Source organism: Centroberyx gerrardi, chromosome 18 (genome assembly GCF_048128805.1).
Source record: "Centroberyx gerrardi isolate f3 chromosome 18, fCenGer3.hap1.cur.20231027, whole genome shotgun sequence".
Taxonomy (NCBI): Eukaryota; Metazoa; Chordata; class Actinopteri; order Beryciformes; family Berycidae; genus Centroberyx; species Centroberyx gerrardi.
The window spans coordinates 8862902-8884823 of record NC_136014.1 but is presented as its reverse complement, the minus strand read 5'-3'; the positions used below and the strand labels follow the sequence as shown (position 1 = coordinate 8884823).

Here is a 21922-nt window from a genome sequence, read left to right as displayed (position 1 = left end):
GGGTCGTTCAAGCGCGCTCTGCTCCCGACAGCATTTGAAGGCAACATCTGCTTGCTACTGTTGTGACATTGTGTGGTTGGCACACTGCAGAACAAGTGTGGAAAATCTAAGAGGTACTGAGGTGAATATTGGACCTTTGGGACCACAGTGCAATCGTTTGGCTTCAGAACACTTGGATTATGGTGTTTGGAGTCATTGTATGGTCATTTTTTGCCCTTTTTGGAACTCTAAACAAGCGGTCTCCATTCACTCCAGTTGTTCTGGAAAGGGCTGAAATGAAGCTGCGCCAGCTAACTCGCTGTGTGTTATATTGACATACAAACTTCACCAGTATTTCAACTGACATGAGGGTGAGTACATAATGACAACATTTTCATTTTTGGGTGAACTGTTCCTTTAACTATATATAGATTGCTGAACCAAAAGTTAAAATTTACCTGCAGTTGCTAAGAAGGAAGACCCCATACTTAGTGGTAGAAAATTACATAAATGTAAATTACAGCTCAACTACTATTTTAATGGCCCAATCAGCTATCTCCATTCGAGTAATTATTACCACTACTCTAATCAGTGGTTCACCATCATCTATGTAGGCTACGCATCATTACTTGTATCTGCTCTTCACTATATTGACACCTAGTGGTAAAACAGATGCCTGGATGTTTAATTCCTTGTGTTGTGTGACCGTTTGTGTAGTTATGGATAATTCAGTTGGCCCAGTCCGGGGCCAACTGAGGCGGATATGCTGGCGGCTGATGAGCGCACAGTTACCAGGTTTGAGGAAAATCCGTAGTCCTCTTTCATACTCAATCAAAGTTAAGGGACCTCTTGCCTCCTCCTGTAAATCAAAAACTGTCTTACCAAAGCAGTGTTTAAAAAGTGAGAACATTACTTTGGAACAAACTGAGAAGTTTCCAGTGTTAAGATGATTTAGCAAGTGCCATGTATATAGATATATAGATTGTGTTTTTCACATATTTTGTTTTGTATGTCAAGTTATTGTTATTTTGTCTTTGATCAGGGACCACAATTGAAATAAGTGTTTTAAGTAACATTTTCTTTTGCTATCATCTGGGGTCAAATACATATTTGTTGTTTTTATCATGTATTTTTCTATTTTCCAAATCAAATCAAACCAAATCAAGTCAAGGGGATACTACTCAGACTAAAATTGCACTTATGCTGTCTTGGGAGCCTACTGCAATTCTGCAAATTTCTGTCTCAGGTGATTTGCTGCAGAGAAGTGTGCAGTCAACTTAGATAGCGAGTAAATGTCTAAATGTAGTGTATAGTCGACATATGTCGAATTGTCTTGCTTATGTTGTGCTAACCTTTTGTGCAAATACCTTATGAGGCACTAAGTTCATAATCTAGCCTTTGTCTATCACAATCACATCTTTAGGACCGAACAAAAACAATCAGCAACAACACAAGCATCAGCTGTAGCACTTGCTTTAATATTCTGTTGACTGTGTACGTATATCAGTGGACACCGCGGAAGGGGGATAGACAAATTACATTTGGCAACTTCGTGTGACTCTGACGTCACTGGCCTCGCTCCGTCTGCATCTGGAAGTTGTCGCCATCATCTCTGGCTAGTGTTAAGTGTCAAGTTAGTCAACCCTAGCCTTCAAGGATACAACGTTAATGATATATTTTTCTTTCTTAGTTATTTGATTCGAGTTTCGATTAAATGTTATGATGTTAGTATTCAGTATATGCGTTCAAGACTGCAGGATTGTCTAACTAAACATACTAGCATTAGCTAATTTGCAGGACACACATTAGCAAGGCTGGAGTCTTGAGAAGCAGCAAGGGGCGGGCTGCTAAAATTGTTGTTAGCTAGCAGTGAACCAGCTAGTTAGCTGGCAAGCAAGCAGGACATCGACTGACATCAAAGGTGAACAAAGCCACGACAGTTAACGTTAATGCTCAACGCAGTTTTCGCAGTTTCCTGGAGTTAAGTTGGTAACGTAACGTAAGCTAAGGAGCTAGCAACGCCATAGAGCTAGCTGTAACTCCGTTGATCAAACGAAGCAAGACTCATAGCTAAGCTAAATAACCAACAAGGAGTGTTCTGCAACGGTGGGAGTCTGCTGTTAAACTGGAGCTGGCATCGTCACATATACCGAGTCAACCACGTACGTATAACCTTACGTGTTAGTTTTCTGTGATTGAATTTGTGAGACGATGTCGGATGATGTTGTGGCCTTTCCTGTTGAGTGCTAAGTTAGCTAACGTTACTTTGCACAGTCTCACCGGCCAGTCTTCTGCTGAGAGCTGCAACTAGCCGGCTTCAGACACCAGGCAGATAACGTTTTCAAGCTGGTTTAAAAAGTTCGATTTAATTGCAAAGTTTCAGTCTTGCTTCCTCAACAGTTAACAAGCTAATACCGTGAACATTAGTATTTGGATTGTGACCATGGCATTTCTGTGTATTACACAGCAGGCTGCTTGGCCTGACGACAAAAAAGATGTCTGAGGGAGAGAGCAAGCAAGCCCTGGACTCTGTCCTGGAGATGAAGTCCGACTCTGTGGCTGCTGCAACCACGGGCCAAGGTGTGACATCTGTATCCCCACCTGTGTCCATGGTGACCCAGCCTCCTCCTACAGCTGCCACAGAGGATGAGGAAGAGGAGAGCGAGGACGAGTCAGAGATTCTGGAGGAAAGCCCATGCGGACGCTGGCAGAAACGCAGAGAAGAGGTACGAGATGGACATATCTGCGGAGGAGTCCGTTTTTCCTTCATCAAGGTATAGCTAACACCTGATGTGTTGTTTTGTCTCCTTTAGGTGAATCAGCGCAATGTCCCTGGGATTGATAATGCTTACTTGGCCATGGACACCGAGGAGGGGGTTGAAGTGGTTTGGAATGAGGTCATGTTCTCCGAAAGGAAGAACTTCAAACTGCAGGAGGTAGGTCCGCTGCCAGGCCGACAGTAAGATATATGATGTTTGTAGCAGTTGTGTACGCTACAGTGTTCGCACATCGGAAAACTGAACATTTACGATGGTGGTGGTGACAACCATGATGATGATGTTGACTTATGGAGTCAACAAAAGAACAGTGGGCCTGTGAAGAATAAAATGGCGTGACAAAGTTTCATTTTAAAGGATTGCTTTTTATGTGTTAGTGCTGCATTCTTGACTGTGATCTCAGTAACTCCATGCAGAGACCTACTAGCACTTGTTTCCCCTTTGGCTTTAAGCCCCTTAGGCAAGCGGTCAGACTTGTTACTGCCAGCACCATGGCAAAGTACACACAGTACCTGGGTAGTTGTGAAAACAATTTTCAGAAGCAGGAGAAAGTTAGCAGACAGAGTGATTGTTACTTAAGGCTCTTGCTTGCATTTACTTCAGGGCATTTAGCGGAAACACTTATCCAGAGTGTTACAATGACTTTGCAGGTAGGGATTTGGTGTCTTGCTCAAGGACACTTTGACAGGACATGTGGTTATTGATGGACATTCACATGGGTTGCTGCAGGGATTTGTGACCTTTCAGTTATGTGACGGCCTCTCTAGCTGGGCCACTCTGCCATGCCGTGACTCATATTCTCTATTTATGGACTGTCGGTGGTTGTGCTCCATTCTGTATATGTAAATCGCTTAAGTGGTTTCCATTCTCTGGCTCAGTGTGGTTCTGTTATCTTGACTCAGAAAGTGGCCTCTGTTGAGGATCCAGTAAGTTTCTAGTCTTACTGGGTCCCGACTGTTTTGCCAAGCTGCTGACCCAGACATGGCCATTTAAGTAATATGTGGTCAAGATGATTGGGCATTATTTCAGAATAATGATTTAATTGGGCTTAATTGTTTATTAACACAGTGGATCCCAAACAAAATGTAATAACTCAGGAGCTGATGTAGCACTCATTGCACTAAATGTGTTCATATATACAGTATCTGCCACAGTTGAAAATATGTAGCATTATGTTTCAGTGTTTATTGAACGCAAACCCGTCACACCCGCCCTCTTCTTTCTCTTTCTCACAGGAAAAAGTCAAAACAGTTTTTGACAATTTGATCCAGCTGGAGCATTTGAACATTGTGAAGTTTCACAAGTACTGGGCCGATGTCAAGGAGAACAGAGCGAGGGTAGGAGAGCATCTCACACCTGCTGCTCTCTTCAAAACATATTAAGAAAAGTGTGAAGGGTATTGTGCTGATCTTTTGGGCGTATTATTCTTGTGTCTGCAGGTCATTTTCATCACTGAATACATGTCGTCAGGAAGTCTGAAACAGTTTTTGAAAAAGACCAAGAAAAACCACAAGACCATGAATGAAAAGGTATGTAGGGTGAACTGTTGTTTTTGGCTAGTCTGTGTCCTGTTAGCACCTGTTAGTGCTGCCATTGTTCCCTCAAGCTCCGCTAAAAGCTCACTTCTACGTTTCTGGACAGTTCCCTATTCTTCAGTGTTGTGGTAGTCCTAATTTCAGCATTTCAGCTTGGCAAGCTTTAACTCACCAACAGCTTTCCCAATGCAGTTGGTTGGAAATGAAGCTAACAGTTTGAGAGCACTCTGATTTCATTAACCTGTTTGTTACTTTTCTTTCAGGCCTGGAAGCGCTGGTGTACACAAATACTGTCTGCTCTCAGGTCTGTATAATAAACAAGATACATGAATTATGCCATGTGAAATTGAAATGATCCACAATCAAAATACTCTCATTTGTCTCGAAAAACAGTGAAAATGGCTGGTAAATTTTGGAATGCATCAACTGTAGTCGATGGACAAAATAGTAATTTTCCTGCCCTGTTGTGGGAGCATTTTCTTTTTTTTTTACCCCGGTCTCCATCATTTGTTCCCAGCTACCTGCACTTGTGTGAATCTCCCATCATCCACGGCAACCTGACCTGTGACACCATCTTCATCCAGCACAACGGCCTCATCAAGATCGGCTCAGGTGGGCCTCACACATAATCTAAATGCAAAGAGATATTTCACCAGCAGAAAATCAAATGGGGACAGCGTTAGGCTATAGTGTTACATCCCTCATCGACTACATTTTGTTGTCTTCTCTTTTACAGGATTCCCTTTCACTGTTAAATTTGGCTTTTCACTGTGATCTTACACTGTGCAGCACTTTGGAAATGTGCTCTATAAATAATGCATCATTATTATTGTTAAGGCTCATTACTAGTGCTGAAACTATTAGTTGATTGACAGAAATGTAATCTATTTTTGATAATCGATTAATCATTTTAGTCAATTATCAAGTACAAAATACAAAACAGCTTCAAAATTCTAAGATCTGCTTTTTTCTTTTCTTTTCTCCGTTTCATATCATTATAAAATTAATACTTTGGCTGCTGGTCAGCTAAGTAAGCAGTTTTAAGACGTCACTTTGGGCTCTGGTAACTTGTGATAGGCATTTGTCATTATTTTTAACATTTTATGGACTAGATGATTAATCTGAAAAATAATCGATAGATTAATCGATAATGAAAATGGTTGTTAGTTGCAACCCTAATAATTACTTGCCTACTATTTCAGTGGCTCCAGACACCATTAACAACCACGTCAAAACCTGTCGGGAGGAGCAGAAGAGCTTACACTTTTTTGCTCCAGAGTATGGAGGTGAGATCTCGACTTGGTCATCACTTGTCAGATACTGTTTGGGGCCGGAGGCCCAAACATACAGCGATGCTTTTGTGATATTGATCAGCGTGTCTGCTTTCAGCTGTTGCCGATGTTACCACAGCCGTGGATATCTATTCCTTTGGAATGTGCGCCTTAGAGGTGAGAGGAGATATTAGTCACATAGTGACAAGCATAATCACTCATTCCTCCGTATTCACAAAACATCATCTGTTAGTTTCCTCCCCACAGCAGTCACAAAAATATTAATTAGAGTACGTTACCTCTGTCTTTAGCATCATAGAATACCATCTAGGTCTACAGAAACATGGCAATGGCATATTGAGTTTCACTGTGTGTGCTCTCATTTATGAATCGATTCTAATCTCCACGTTTCCTTGTCCTCAGATGGCTGTGTTGGAAATCCAGAGTAATGGAGATTCGTCTTACGTGTCCCAAGAAGCCATAAACAGTGCCATTCAGTCCCTAGAGGACCCACTACAGCGGGTGAGGGAGGGGGGGCCAAGCATTTAAAGCCCATGTTGCACCGTGGGAGAGAGATACACATCTGAAAATGTTTTTCCCTCTCTCAGGAGTTCATCCAGAAGTGTCTGGAGGTCGACCCCAGTAAGCGACCCACAGCCAAGGAGCTGTTGTTTCACCAGGCCTTGTTTGAGGTGCCCTTACTCAAGCTGCTGGCTGCGCACTGCATCGTCAGCCACCAGCGTGAGTGGAAACACACACACACACACACAAAATGCTTTATATTGCATCTACTGAATTAAATAGCAGTTGGCAGAAATAGCTGTGTGATGTGGATGGATGCCCTTATCTGATTGCAGTGTTCTCCCCTTATCTGTAGATATGATTCCAGAAAATGCTTTAGAGGAGATGACAAAGAACATGGACCCTAACTTGGTGATTGTCGAGGCCAAGGAGGGAGTTCAGCTGAAGTAAGTCTGATTATCATACCTCAAAACTCTGAGTATTGGAGATCGGTGGAAGTAGGGCTGGGCAATAAATCGATTTTATCAATTAATTCGAATTTATGATTTAGGACGATGTGTAACAATGAAAATCGAGATTCACTTTAACCTGGGTAAATACGGCACGGATCGCTCTCTGTCAATCAAGCCCCACCGCTTCCCTGAGCTTCCGCAGTTGATTACAACGCCCACCGAGATTTCCCCTCAGACACAAACACAGTATCAAGATGGCAGCACGCGCTTCTACAAGTGAGGAGCTCATTTGGAAGTGGTTCGGTTTTGCAATGTCCGACGTCGAGCGAAGCGCTGTCCGTTGTAAAGTTTGTCTAAAGTCTGTGGCAACTAAAGGCAGCAGCGCGACAAATTTATTCCAGCACCTCCGATAGAGGCAGCAGCCGACTGGGAGAAGTGTGTGGCACTGTGAGACGCACGAGCTAGCGGCAGCCCCCAAACGGCTGCTAAAAAGCAGGTCACATTAGCAGCATCATTTTCCTGTGGCATCCCATATGACAAGAAGGAGCCCCGGTGGAAAGACATTACAGATGCGCTGGTGTTTCATATGTTTTTCATACACTTAGTTTGTTTTTAAGAAAAAAAAATCGATTAAAATCGTAAATCGGGTGTAGGTGTGAAAAAATCGGAGATTTTATTTTTACGCCATATTGCCCAGCCCTAGGTGGAAGAATACACTGGGGATGGAAAGCAACACTTTTTTTTGGAAATGTTCTGGTGGTTTACTGTCTTCTCCTTGTTATAGCACTGATATTTACATTTACTTTTTAGGCTTTAGGCTGATGCGTGCATCCAGAGCGACTTACAACAGGTGCAGCAGTAGAATAAATTTAATTTCCTCGATTGTCAACATAGAAGTAACCTACTATGAGTGGTGGAAGGGCAAAAGCCACAGCACCAGGACAGTGGATATTACAAATCTCCCTGTGTCCCAGGAATATTTATGTATAATACAGAAGTGCAAGGTAAATAAGTAAGAGCCAGTACAAAATGGACTGATAGAGAGGAGCAAGGCCAGGTGCAAGTAGAGGAGAGTAAGTGACAGGTGGATTGAACTATTTGTTAAAGAAGATGAGTTTTTAATTGTCCGAAAGATTGAGTCACTCTGCAGTCCGATTGTAACTGACTGAATATTCAACATTAACCACAATCTATCCTTTTCTTCAGGCTCTCCCAGTTTCCTGCCCTTGAGCTGGACAAGTTCCTGGAAGATGTGAGGTAAGATCTGCACAAGCTCTGCTATAGCAGGGAGCACACTACAAGACTACAAGAGTGAAAAAACAATTAGTTGCACTGGGCAGCTGATTGTGTGCAACTGTATAAAGTGTGAAGCAGTGTACAGAAATTGTGCATGCTCAGCAAAACCCTAAAATAGCCTTTTAACATTTAGGGTACCACTGCACAACAAAATCATTTGCAGCGGCCTGGTTGGGACTAAACGGGGTGAGAGTCCTGTAATGTGTCCCAAGCTGAAGTTGCACTGCTTTCTGTCTCTGGCATTTCAGGAATGGGATCTACCCTCTGACTGCGTTTGGGATGCCCTGTCCACAACAACCCCAGCAGGAGACAGTGAAGTCGCCCATAGTGCCGCCCTCGGTCAAAACCCCGACTCCTGAACCCGCAGAGCTTGAGACCAGGAAGGTAAGAACTACAAGATAGGACGGGAGAAACCAGACCTCAGGCATATATTTGTATGGTTGTTTTTAGCCTATGCAGGTTAGAAAATCATAAGAAAGTATTTAAATGTCACTTTAGGTTACTTTTCTGTGATGGACCCTTTATAACTGAATTGTCCTGATGTGGTAAATTGTCTACACAAGTTAACACAAAAAAATGAAGAACTATTTATAATAATAATTATAATACTAATCAACCAAGGCAACGTTGGGATGAGAGCATACCAGGGAAAAATAGATTAAAATATGTAGAATCCCAAAGGGAAATGGAGAGGCACTTGATTTCTTTTGTTTTACCCGTGATATCTCCTCCATTTGAGCCTGTCTCTGTGACTGCCAAGATGAATCATGCAGTCCCTGAGTAGATCAGATATGCGAAAATATATTCAAATCTATTTTTGCCCTCGTCTGGATGCTGGAAAGTATGCACAGAAAGGCACAATCAAAGGGAGAAGCAGAATACAAGAAAGGGATGGAAGGGACACAAAGCATATTTTATGCAAGCACAGTGTGTGGTTGTGAAAGATTTCTGTGCTTGAATCATTCTAAGAATGACAAATGTGCCTGCTCACTGAATTAATGCTCCTTTAGCAGTCAACTCAAGGTTTCGCTCTTGTGTACGCCTTATGAAAAACGGTTGTAGTCAAAACATTGTAGAATAAAGCACCAAAAGAACATGATCCAGTGTGCGGGTATCTTTCTTTTTTCAATCGTTTTTAAACCAAGTGCCCAGTCAGGTTTTTGGATGTGCATTCACTACCTGTTTTGAATAATTGACAAAAATATTGACAAGAACATGCATGCACTAACCCTAAGCTATTTTCCTTCTATAACTCCTCAGGTCCTTCAGATGCAGTGCAATATCGAGCCTGTTGATGAGGGAGCCAAGCATCATGTAAGTCTCAAGTCTGCCCGAGTATCATGAGTCTTAATAATAATAATAATAATTGATTACATTTATATAGCGCTTTTCAAGGCACTCAAAGCACTTCACATATGGAGGGGTGGGGGGGTGGGGGTGGAGGGGGGTAACTCAACTCATCCACCACCGGTGATGAGTTGATACTCATGAGACTCATGAGTATCATGAGTCTTGACATAATCTTTCTGCTTTTAAGAATAATTTATGTTTAAGTGTTCTTTATGTTTTACCAGACTTCTGAAATGACATATTTTATTCTCTTTTCAGCTTACGTTGCTGTTGAAACTTGAGGATAAGTTGAACAGGCACTTGAGTTGTGATTTGTTACCAAGTGAGTATCCCTGTTTCTTTTTAACAGATAGTAGCAGTTATTTAATGGTTGTTTATGCTTATTTAGACCATTTAAAGGTGCTAGTACCAAGCTTTGGCGCAGTATGTTTTAATATATAACGATCAAGCCCTAGGTCTCTAACCACTTGATCACCCTGTCTCCATGTTAGTATTCTGATTGCCTCCCATTTCTGTGCAGATGAGAATGTGCAGGAGCTGGCTGTGGAGCTCGTTCAGCTGGGATTCATCAGTGAGGTGAGTGGAGTTCAACCACATTCCCTGTTCCTGCTATTAGCGGTTCAACCACAGCATCCCAGTTTCAGGGTAAAACGGAGCCAAAGATCATATTCTGACCGCCCCGTCTCTCTGTTTCAGGGCGATCAGCCACGACTCGCATCCGTTCTCGAAGAGGCCTTCTCAAAGTTCTACAGCCGGAACGGTTCCCTGAACCCGGTGACGGTTTCCTCATAGCGCAGGAGTCGTCGAGCCTTCCTCCAGCCCCCCTCCTCCTGTCGCACAGGACTTGCTGTCGCTCCACCTTCGAGTTGCGGGAAAGCTTTGCGAGGAGGAAGCCTCGGTCTGATGTCGGATCCTGCAGCCTGTCCTCGCATCATCCGGTGGGAAAAGCTGCCACTAAGTGGTCGTCGCTTTTGTATGTGTTTTTTCTCCCACCCAGTACAGCCATCTGCTTCTCTCTTTTAAAAGAGGAAAACAACCTAGTTGGAACTTAAAGGAAAATACTAATGTTTCCACTTTTTGGCTTATTTCTTTCAATTCCAAAATAGTGGAGAAATGGTAGAAGTGAGCAAATAAAACTGGATAACAGCAGTATTTTCCTTAAGTCAGTATTAAAACTGTATTTTAAACATTTTTAAAACTGTTAAATAGTTGTCTATATGAAAACAAATCTTTTGTCCCGGCATACTGAATTGTGTGTTCAGGTGTTGTACGGTTAAGTCCGGTTGTCATTGGTCCTTTTCACTTTCTCTTATGCGGTGAGTGAGGCATCTTCCTACCTTGTGTCCGTTGTCGCAGACTCTTGAACTCATCAAGCTAGTAATGCAACTGATGCAATGTCACTTTTATTTCCAACTTCTGTCAGTCTCAAAATTCTGTAATTACAATCTGGAGAGCAAAGAACAGCTACAGTTAAAATACTGAAAATAATTATTTATTTGTGTATCTTTCTTGAGTGTGTACTGTGTTTCACTTCCAGCACTAAGGCGGGCGGTTGTTTGAATGTATGCTTTTACTTGCTCTGTTTCTTTAAGTCATGCTGTTATTTTCTATGAAAAGGGGTTTTGTCACTTGACTGGTCCATCTACTACTGTAGCTTCTGTGTTAGGAGTATCCACAAATCTATTAGGGTTAGGTCAATTAGAAGTTATCTTTCGGTGCCATTTCATATAGAAGTTTCCATGTAAAAGATGCCTTGGCCTTTCAACAAATGACTTGATTGAAGTTTCTCAACAAGTATGGTGAATGCATGTATGATTCTCTTCGCAATGAAATTGAAATTAATCGAAGCTGAAAAAAACAATGGTGAAGGTAGATTCAAATAATTGAACATACGGTGACCTGCTGAGAGGGGTGAATGGTTTTGTCAGTGTAGGCCCATCAACATTTGAATTTTATGTTTTTTTTTATCATTAGTTCCCTTCATGGCTGAAGTATTCTGCTCGACACCAGAGGTAGAGCTTGTGCCAGCCACTAAAATATTCGAACATTCGGCTCAGACCGCCCTTATTTGTCGACTCTCAAGAGATCTCTCTGCTAGTTTGCACTTCTGTACACTTTTATATAATTTAATTCCTGGAAATGTTCTGTTGCCTCTGACTTAGCGAGACCAACAATGGAGAAACTTTGATGATTGGGAAATGGTGTCCTTAAAAAAATCTCTTCAGTGATCCGGTTTTGTCCATTTTATGCTGTGACGTTTTTTTTTTTTACAGGGTCTGTGGAAACCGGAAGATACAAGTGTGGGACTGCCTAGCATGCTTGTAACCATCTTGTACACTGTATGCTGGACACTGTACTCTGTTTCTGCAACGCATTTACCCCTTTTTCACTTCCTCAAATAAAAATGTACACGATCAGCGCTTATGTCTTTTGTTTGGTGTCATCTGTTGTGTTATTACAAAGACTTGACTGCAATATTAGTAAGTGAGCTACAATCAAGAAGTTGTGACTGGTCCTGTGTTGAATTTCAAGTGATGAGTACACACACACACAAACGCAGCATAATTCAGGTGTCATTTGTTGTAATTATTTATACAAAACCCCATCCCGGTGTATCAGGAGTGTGATCTTCCCTCAGAGCATTCTTGTTTGAATTATCAATTATTTGATCAAAATTTTAAGAAACTGTAGCCCTTGTACAAGTATATTCATATACATACCTTAAGTCACAATGTGTGCTCAAAGAAATAACAATCGAATAAAACACATTTCATGCTGACGAACACGTTGCCGTACAAAATTACAGCATTATAATAAAAGTACATCAAGACTAAAAAATATTTTTCATATAAAACACCCTAGAAACACGCTCTAAACAAAAAGCTACCAGAACGGCGACATCCATTTCATGAGTGTTTCTCAGCTGTGTTAACAGTACAGGGTATTTTCCAATTCTTTACATTGTGAGTAAAAAAAGACTACAAAAACAGTACATAGCACTTCAATTCAAACACATTACTCTTTCACATTAAATTAGTGTTTTACTTCCCGGTTTGAAAGTAATGTATATAGGCACAGTAATTAAATTCATGAGCAATTCTCACAACCAGTATTTTTGGTCAACACCATTCCATGTTTTTCACAACTCCACTTTCATTCATGGACAAATTCAAATGTTAGCTGACCAATACTATGGCAACCGATCAGCCCGCCATCTTTATTTCACCCTTTCTCTCTGATCGCAACATTTGGCGATCTGGGGCCAAGGGCTGCCAAATAGCAAAATATACACTGGATACACTGTTGGGTATTTACCTAAAGCTAGAGAGAAAAAGAGCGTAACAACAGAGCCGCTCGATTTACTTTCTCTCTTCCAACTTTATCGGCTCACTCAAATGATAAAACATCACCACAAATTATTCTCAAGAATATACCCCCGACACTGCAGCCATGCAGCTTCTTACAAAGACAAAACCTGTTAAAAGCAATATTCCCAACTCCGAAGGGTCTCATTCCAAAACAATACATATCCACATTTTGGAGAACTGGATGTTCATTGCTCAACATTTTTAAAAAACAGATCATTATATTCTCTAAAATCAGACTACATTGTCAGTGAAAGACTTATGATAGCTAAGGACTTCAATAACATTTCAATGGTTTTACTTTCATGCCAGCAATCATGAAATGTCAGCAAGAGGTAACAGTTTCAAAAATTTTGAACATCAATATCAAAAAATCGTGTCATGTGACGTCAGTAAACTGCACACAGGACGCTCACGTTTACCAACCTGATCTGTGATGCTTTATACTAAAAGATACCAAAAGGACAAGAGAGGAAAAAGGTCTAACAGAGTCCAGCTTTCTCTGGACAGTTTGTATTTCATGCTCAAGTTTTGATTCGTCACTCCCTGTGTGCAGAGAAGTGTCCATACCCAACACCAGAATTTAATTTGGGCAAATAGAGCGAATCTTCGGGTCACTCTCAATTAATGGAGATGGGACACTCTTCTCTATTGCAGCCCCACTTTGCAATTTAGCCTGAAAAGTCAGGCATTTACATAAATCTTGCCTAGAGAGTAGCTTTAAATAGTAGATATCTTATTTTGGAGTGAAACTCTTCAGCCCTAGATGTGCGAGGAAAGAGGAAAAAGACAGAATGATGTCAATTTAGCACCAGCAATGCAGCGAAAGGCGTTCGACCCGCGGAGGCTTCGTGACGCGTCGTCTTTAATGACACTCATTCTGGTCCCGCCCCGCGGCTGGAAGTGGACGACCTCGCGGGGGTCGTTCGGGTCTGTGACGTAATCCGTGAAGTATCCTCCGCCGTGTCGTGAGCGAGGAGGTCCGAGGCTTTTCACGAAGGCGGTGACTGTCGCCCTTATTTCTTAAGACACTGGTACATCAGCGCTCGCGGGTTGAGCATGTAGCGCTCCGAGTTGAGCAGCTTGGTGAGATACTGCGGCACCGGGGGCCGCGGGGTCATGTACGACACGCCGGGGCTGACCGCCATGACCTCCGCGATCTTCTGCTTCATCTCGCCGATCTCCCGGTCCTGCTTCATCACTTTACCTGCGGGACAGAGGGATGGATGTTGATAATTGGTACTGATCAACAAACCTATCAACCCCCACATGTACTGTACATTACGGTCATTTTGTGCCATGGGACAGTAAAAATTTTACTTATTGCCCCTTTAAGTTGCAACCTCTTTTGCACAATCCATGTCTCAATTGTCTCTAAGTTTAGCAGACACAGAAGTTAAATATTCTAAACAAGCTGAGAAAGTCACACATGACGGGCACTAAGAACAGAATTCATAATAGAGCTGGGAAATAAAACAAATGTCCTGTTAGGAGGGAGAGTGGGAACCTTGTGCGATCTCCAGCTGCCTGCGGGCGTCTCCCAGCGCGGAGAACAGGTCCAGCTTGATGCGAGTCTCGGCGCTCAGGTTGTACTCCAGATGCTGAGCTTTCTCCTGCATGGCTGAGAGAGTGGACAGCAGCATGTCCGTCTCTTGCTCCATGCAGCGGTACTTTCCCAGAGCCTGGGTCCAAAAACACAGAGAAACTGAGCACAGTCCTACAGCCGGACGGGCGTGAAACATCGAAACGGCAGTTAGACGTTGCGCGGTGACGACTTTGAGGTGCTGAGTGCTTTGGTTTCCTAAGGCTTTTGTGCATTTTGTTTTTTCAAATTTTGTAGCCAGTTGCTTCTTCATTTAAACTCTCTTTCACGGAAATTGGTTTCGTTTCATCCACTTAGGGAACCAATGCACCACATCACAACAACTTCAAACACTGATGGTGAATTGGAGGATCGCCAGCCATTCAAAAAACAATGAAAGCTGCGCATTATTGAGATATTCCCAAGGGATGATTCTTTCTGTGTTAACAGTAATTTTCTCCGATTGGTTTCGCAGTTTCTCACGTTTTGAGGGAGGTGACCTGCACTCGGGCGCTCACTTTATTGCAGTGCAGTGTTTTTATGAAAGACCTGGCTTCTGTTTCAGCATGCTTCATGGAGTGTATGCCACCAAAATGAAATCAAATACCACATACATACAACAATATACACACCTGATGTAAGACAAGTACAACCACTAGCATACTATTGTATATCCATGTGATGATAAAGTGTCATATGTTGATTGCAGGCCAAAACAAAAAAAATGTAGATAAAATATCTAAATTGCCCAAATCCAAACCATTCATTCCCCTAATACATTTTACAAAGGGCATACACAAAGAAGTACAGACATAAAAATCATGAACAACTCAAACAGCAAAACAACTACATGACCAAACCGAAGACAACCAAGTACTGGACCACTGCAAACTCACAGACACTTGACTCACAAATTCAACAAGTTCATTCCCAAATAGAGTAAAAAGATACCTCAACATCACTCTCTAGATCTACCACACGACCCTCTTTCACTTGACACTCCAGCTGTAGTTGCTTGTACTCTGTCTCTAGATCTTTAACTCTTTTCCTTAACATTTGGGTTTCAGAGTGTTCCTGCCTGGTGTAGGAGAATGGAGAGAATACAGTTTGAGCAGGAAAGGGAGGGGACTTGGTTTTGAAGTGAGGGCCAGTTCACACAGAAAGAAACATTGCATTGTATCTGCATCTTCAAATTGGTCTTGATTTGTAATGAATATGGTTGTTTAAGCTGCAATGAAACATGTTAACATACAGTAGAAATGATAAGTGTGCGATAAGTGTATGGCCATACACTTAGAAGCATCTAAGGAGTGAATTATACTCGGTAACATACAAATGCAGAGCCAGCTTTACTTTGCAGTCACTAAGCCGTTTCAATACTCAGTGAAAGTGAGTGTGCCTTACCTGTTTGTTAGAGTCCGTGCTGCGCTGGCTGCCTCCTCCAGTTTCTGAGCCTGAAGCTCAGCCAACTGCTTCTCAACAGAGAGTCTAGCCTCCGTTTCCGCTCTGGTCTTCTTCTCCAGTATCGCACTGGTCTGTTTATCCCTCTGCTTGGTTTTGGTGAGACACAGAATCCTGCAGCACAGGCGTAAAAGCCAATTTAATGTCAAATACAGGGTCACGAGCAAGCATGGGTAGCTGCAACAGACAAACAGGCTCGTTTGAGATGATTTTCAGCACACCTCGAAAATATGCAGAGCGAGGAGGTCGCACACTTCTGAGAGTTGACTCACTGCTCAAACAACGGCATTTTGATATAGGCATGGCATTACAGAGAGGTGGCATTTATGGAAAATGCATTAAGTCAGTCTGAAAGGTACTAATAAAATCATTTGGTTGCTGCTTGACAGTTCATGAAGTAACATATAGGAATAGATTAAAAAACTGAAGTCTCTCATTTCATTGAGGGTGGCGAGATATAAGTTTAATGAGCACTCAGCTCCAGGTGTTTCCCATCATCCTTGGAGTTGTGCAGTTAAGTGGAGAGCAACTGCGCTCACCTCGGTCCCTTGAGATTTCTGTGGCTTGTCCAGTCGTGTCTCCGGAGTGAGGCAACAATTCTAACCATCATGCAATGGGCCTAGCAAGGCACTGATCAAAACTGTGCACGACTTGCTTATCTCAAACGGGCCTAAATGCCTCTGGCTGGTGGATGTGGTGAAAGAAGTGGATGTGACAACAGGAGTGGACAGGTGAAGAGCTCATCTGTGATTGGCTGGACAGTTTATATTGAGTGTGTCAAATCTTTTTTGGGACATCTTTTTGCGGAGACTAGTTTAGATATTCTGCTATTTTTTCCAGATAAAAACTAGATAAAGCTAATAACTTTTTGAACAAAATGTAGTGTTGCATATAAAATTACGTGAGAAAAGTGTTCACAGGAAAATATGGCCTGAATTTGTTTCTTCTGAACATGTTTTACTCTGCATTGATCCACTTGAATGAGAGCGCTGCTATGTGTCAAACATTTTGGCCTATTATAAGGAATTGTGCCAGGAAATGTATTTAACTGATGTAAATTGTGTTGTCCAAACTATGAACCATGGTCTAATTAGCCAAATACAAAGTAACAAATATCGTAATAAAACTATCAACAAAATATAAAAATAAATTAACAATGTTGTTTAATAGCTGTCAGCTTTCAGACTACCCAAAATGCAGTGTGTCAAGTGGCCCATAGAAGGAGCCAAAGGCAGGCTTTCGCCAGTGGGGGCGGTGAAGCACTCACTTGCTCTGGAGAAGTATGTTGGACTGTCTGAGCAGGGAAACCTCTGGTCTCAGGCTCCTCTCGCTGTTGGTCAAGTTGCAGATGTGACTTCGCAGCTCCTGCTCGCTCTGCCTGCTCGCCTGCAGCTCGCCCTTCAGCCTCCTGAGCTCCTGTTCCAGCCTGCCGCCGCAGGAGGTCAAGAGACAAAGGCGGAGTTAGAGGGAAAGAGAGAGAGAGAGGGAGGAAGGGAAGGAAAAGGGGGAACGGATAAGGGGTTTGTTAGTTTATTCCCCACCACATCCCTGTTTTTACATTCAACTGAACTGATGAAGAACAAATGAAGGCCTACTTGGTCATCTGCTCAGTGTGTTGATTCTGATTGGCTGCGGCGCTCTTGTCTGCCGCGTCCCGATTGGGGCTGACTGTTTTCGAGCTGGATCTCTGTTTCTTGTCAGTCCTGCCCGTGGACGGCGAAGCGGTGTTAGTGTTGCTTCTGCGGGTTTTTGGCGAGGAGCTCTTAGCTGCCCGCGTGGCTTTGCCTGCTTGCTCCTCCTGAGGTAGATTTTCTGGGGTCAGGGGGGATTCGGCCCCTCCCACCCCGCTGTACATGTGATCTCTGGACTCGCCGCCGCTGGGTTTGGACGATGAGGGCCGCCGGTTTGAGTCAGCCGGCCTCACCTCCTGCGTTCCCTTCTCTGGCGCTCTCTCCTCGCTGCGGATTTGGAGGCAGTCCACAGTGTGCGCCTCGTCATGGGCCACCACAGCACCGTTCTGACACTGATACTGACTTGACTCAGGTTTGGTCTTCCATTTTGAGTCTGCAAGCACAACAAGACACAAAGAAAGAAAAAGTCAAGACCATCACTCCACTATGAGCAAAAGTCTACTGTTGGGATATGAAAACATCCAGAGATCACACCTACAGTTTGATTTGATTTGACAGTTTGTTGCATGTTTGTATTTGGTTTATTTAGGTTCCCACTGCCCAGTTACAACTGATCCAGGGCTTGTAAACAAAAGCCACATGGACTCACAAGTAGCTTGTTTATTGGACAGAGTTTTGGTGACCTGTCATCCTGCCAGGTTAGAGATTTTGGCAGCAGAGGAAGAGTCAAAACAAATCTGATTCCAGTCCCTGTAACTTTAGCTAAGCATGACAGTGGTTTGTTTGGATTAAATAGAAGAATAACTACTTTATTTATAGAAAATCCAAGGAAAAAGATGTCACAGTGGACACAGTGTTTGATTAACAGGTGATCTCTGGGAAGTGCAGTGCAGAAACACCACAGCGAGGAGCGCTTCGGACCAAAGATGGAGACGGCATAAAAAAAAACACTCTTGCAGACTGTGAGAATTGTAGAAGGTTTAATGAATGGACAGTGCCCAGTCTGCGCTGTACTCACTGCCGCTGCCATCTGTGCCGGTCTTGGGGTACAGCTGCAGGCCTGGAGGGAGCGAGTGCTGGAGGAGGTGCATGTGGAAGTTGTTCTCACTCTGCACAGCTTTCTGTGTGCGCAGCTTGAAGATGTTGGTGAAGTAGCAGGTGGCATCAAACCCCAGATACACGATGGGGTATCCGATGCTACGTGCCATTACAATGAGAGAGAGAGACAGTTACAATATGTGTGCCATACTACCAAGACATAAACACGGCCTGACTGACCACCGAAAACACCAGATGCTCACACCAATGGTTAAAAATATGTCTATTTTTACGTCTTTCATTTCACACTTGATTGGTCATCAGCCTGTGGGCGTTAAACCTGAAATTACTCCAAAAATAATCCATGGAGGACAGAACATTTAGGCCAATTCATATATCATACAGACAGTTTAATACTCCCACTTTCTTATTACAGCTCAATCATCTAGTGAAAGAAATCTCGATTCTAAGAAAGCATCTGAATTCTGCTTAAGGCAGAGTGAGGGTTTATATGAAATCAACGCACCAGTGTGCAGCGAAAAGATGAGACAGGTTGGCATGGGAGTTCTTCAGGTCTTTGAGTCGAAGCGAAGCCTCCGTGTACACCAGCAGAATCCACAGGGACACCGTCGATATACAGATGCCCTTCTCTGAAGAGAAATGAGATGCTGTTGTTGGAAAGAGGACTGAAACATTTTACTCGAGCAGAAGTACTGCTATTTCAAGTCAGAGTTAACCAGTACCTGCTGTAAAATAACTCAAGTAAATGGGTAGCTCACTAAAAAAGTAGCCAGGCACTTAAGATTTTGTGCATATCCAATATGAACGCAGCTAGTATCATCTATGGAAGTGACTGTGTTTTACTGTTAATGACCGCTCACACTGTACTCACTAATATGTCTACAAATAAAACTCACTCAAGTAAAATCAGGAGCAAATCACTAAACTCTGTAAAAGCAGAGTGTATAATGTGTATTACAAAATCTACCAGGGTAGTGGTAAATAGTTACTTTCCACTTTTGCATATTGTATGTGCATGTATATCAGGGGTGAGGAAATTACAGTTTACTTTTTAGGTGAGGATTAGGGTTAGGGATGTTAAGTTACATTTTGTGGTAATACACCATGGTAATACAAGCTCAAATGTCAAGTTGGCACATAACAATAGCTGCATGACTGAAAATTGTGAATCTGAGAGCTTGCATGATTGCGCATATTTTCAAGAATCTATCAAGCAATTATATATACAACCAAGACACTCACCTGTGTGCCATATGTAATTGAATAACACATAGGTGCTAGCCACAAAGAACAGCCAGTGCAGTGGAACAAAAATTAAGCAAAAGATGTCCAGAGTGAACGCGGCACAAACAAACACAACACAAATAACCTGCGGACAGAGAATACATTCGCTTTAGTAAGCATTCATTTAAAACACTGAAAATAACGGTTGCTGTATGTTAAAATGTCAGCAGGCTACAGATTTTTGGCAGTATTATCGTGTCCGTTCAGAATATGAAATGAGAGCAGGGTCTCTCACCAGCCCGTGGCAGTGGAAAGTGGTGTACACACTCCCAAAGAACAGCCAGCACGGCCACAGGTACTCCAGTCGAAATTCCAGGATGAAATCTGCCAGGAGCACCAGCGTCCACATTATCATAAACTTCAGGAAGGTGTAAGCGCTGCGAACACAAGTTGAAACTGTATGAATATATCAAATGTCAGTCAACGTTATTAGAATTATACACCAAACATTAGCAGGGGGGATGTGTTTCAGTTTGGACCAAAGTAACATACATTTGTTTTCTGCTTCTGATTCAAGTAAATGAAGAGATTTTGAATAAAGCATCTGAGACAAGCCAAGGCATTAAACACACAAGCCAATACAGACAGGCTATGGTTGAAACCTTCATTTAGTTACACAATCCTAAACGTATAATTGAGCAGCTGCATCCAATAAAACGCAGCACATCACATAAAGTGAATTAAGGAGCAATGATTTTGCCCTCATTCGGCACTCATTTTATTAGGCTACCACAAGCCAAATGGGAGCTGTGGTTTTCTCCTTTGTTCTGTTCATCCATAGGCTGCTATCACATCGCCCCTTCTTTGTTTGGTAACCATGGTGATATTTCATCTGTAAGAGTGAGGAGGGAGACAGAGACAGCACCACAGCATCCTGTAGTCCCCAAACAAGTTAAAAAATACCCTGTAATGTATAAAATATAGCCTGTAGTTAATTTATCTTCCCTACCCAAGATACTTTGATTATGACAAACAATAAATATGCAATGGTGAATAAAAAAAGCAGAGATGTCTGACATAATATATAACCTAATAATTTCATGAATATACCCTTAAAACAATGCATTGTTTATATTTTAAAAATACATTACACTATATTAACGGTCTGTCTTGCTGGTGTAAAAAAATCAAAAATGTAACATCAGTGTGTTTTTTTTTCTTCTGTGGCAAATCTTTTTCGTCTGGACTCAGTCTAGACGCTGTCTGTTATGGTTTCAAATTATCCTTTTTGTGGTCAAAATGAGCTCTTTTCATGTAACGTGTCATAATAATAATACCAGTACAAATAATTATAATACGTATGCAGCTATTAATGCGAGCGGAATAGACAACTTTTACATAAAATACGGCCAGGGAATAGCCTCGTGAAACAGAAAACCAGCAGCAGGCCCCACGTTAACTTGCACAGCTGCTGGTTTCTGGCTTCTTGTAAACAATGTACGCTAAAGCTGTGAAGTAACACGCTCGTGCAACATTTCTACACACCTGCCCGCCTCCCAAATTCAGGCTACACACCTCCTAACGCCCCGGCCTACTTTCTAGAAAATGTCAGACATGAGAGGTTTCGGGGTGAGACGCAGACAGGTGAGCGGGATGATGGCTGGATTACACAAAGACCGCACAACAACAAAAGCACCCACAGCCAGGCGACGCGGCACGGCACGGCACGGCACGTATTGTACCTTTCAGACAGCTTCTCCGTTATTTTAATTTTTTTCATTTTCCGTAGCCTGTTCGCGTCCACATACCGTTTCTTCATCTTATGGCTTCTACTCCCTCTGCACTGTTATTACACCGCACGAGCGCGGCAGCAAAGAAATGAAGGCAAAAAAATATATAAGATCCTTGTGGAAGAGGATGTAACAACCTGACGTCTGGGAACAATATTAGTCTACTGATGATGCTAACGACCGTTCTGCGCATGCTCAATGGTCAGTGTACCTACATATCTTCATCGCAGGAGGGGAGCAGATCTACAGCGGCAGAGACCCTCATTTTGTTATCAGTGTATTTCAAAAGCTCGTAACTTGGCGCAAAATTTACCAAAATACTAAAAACTTGACGAGCAAACAAGTTGAATCACCAACTCAAAAATATCCCTTACAAAAAAAGAACTATAGTAGTCCTATAATACATTTTAGAGGGGTATTGCACCAATATCTCATCACAGTTATGAACAGTATGCTATATTTTATAGGAATATTATAACATAACATAGTATTTTAGAATATCATAAGCTACATAAGGTCACTATAAGCTCACCATTGATTACCACAGACACACTACAAGTCCCTACTATAGCATTATTGTAGTAATACCATAGGATATATATATATATATTAAAAAATTTAAAAAAAC

The 21922-nt window shown here is 42.3% G+C and overlaps 2 protein-coding genes across 2 annotated transcripts; one reads left to right on the top strand and one right to left on the bottom strand.

Moving 5' to 3' along the window:
• Positions 1 to 1596: 1596 nt before the first annotated feature.
• Positions 1597 to 11606, top strand: nrbp1 (nuclear receptor binding protein 1). The gene is made up of 18 exons (XM_071919047.2): positions 1597 to 2141; positions 2447 to 2705; positions 2793 to 2915; positions 3992 to 4093; positions 4196 to 4285; positions 4555 to 4595; positions 4809 to 4903; positions 5494 to 5577; positions 5681 to 5739; positions 5986 to 6084; positions 6171 to 6303; positions 6440 to 6530; positions 7743 to 7793; positions 8081 to 8216; positions 9093 to 9146; positions 9441 to 9504; positions 9703 to 9758; positions 9879 to 11606. Exons 2-18 carry the CDS (start codon positions 2475 to 2477, stop codon positions 9972 to 9974), a joined length of 1605 nt encoding a protein of 534 aa, XP_071775148.1. The 5' UTR covers positions 1597 to 2141; positions 2447 to 2474; the 3' UTR covers positions 9975 to 11606.
• Positions 11607 to 11755: 149 nt separating this feature from the next.
• LOC139927092 (macoilin) lies at positions 11756 to 21347 on the bottom strand. The gene is made up of 11 exons (XM_078289820.1): positions 21313 to 21347; positions 19800 to 19941; positions 19523 to 19649; positions 18786 to 18909; positions 18240 to 18418; positions 17186 to 17654; positions 16858 to 17016; positions 15534 to 15704; positions 15081 to 15207; positions 14055 to 14229; positions 11756 to 13754 (listed from the first exon to the last, which is right to left on the bottom strand). Exons 1-11 carry the CDS (start codon positions 21321 to 21323, stop codon positions 13564 to 13566), a joined length of 1875 nt encoding a protein of 624 aa, XP_078145946.1. The 5' UTR covers positions 21324 to 21347; the 3' UTR covers positions 11756 to 13563.
• Positions 21348 to 21922: the final 575 nt, after the last annotated feature.

Coding starts and splice junctions, on each gene's coding strand:
- nrbp1 (XM_071919047.2), top strand. CDS start 2,475: ATGTCTGAGGGAGAGAGCAAGCAAGCCCTGGACTCTGTCCTGGAGATG. Junction 5,740..5,985: donor TTGGAATGTGCGCCTTAGAG/GTGAGAGGAGAT, acceptor CCTTGTCCTCAG/ATGGCTGTGTTGGAAATCCA. Junction 6,085..6,170: donor TAGAGGACCCACTACAGCGG/GTGAGGGAGGGG, acceptor TCCCTCTCTCAG/GAGTTCATCCAGAAGTGTCT.
- LOC139927092 (XM_078289820.1), bottom strand. Junction 18,910..19,522: donor CAATTACATATGGCACACAG/GTGAGTGTCTTG, acceptor ATTTCTCTTCAG/AGAAGGGCATCTGTATATCG. Junction 14,230..15,080: donor ATCTAGAGAGTGATGTTGAG/GTATCTTTTTAC, acceptor TTTTGGACCCAG/GCTCTGGGAAAGTACCGCTG.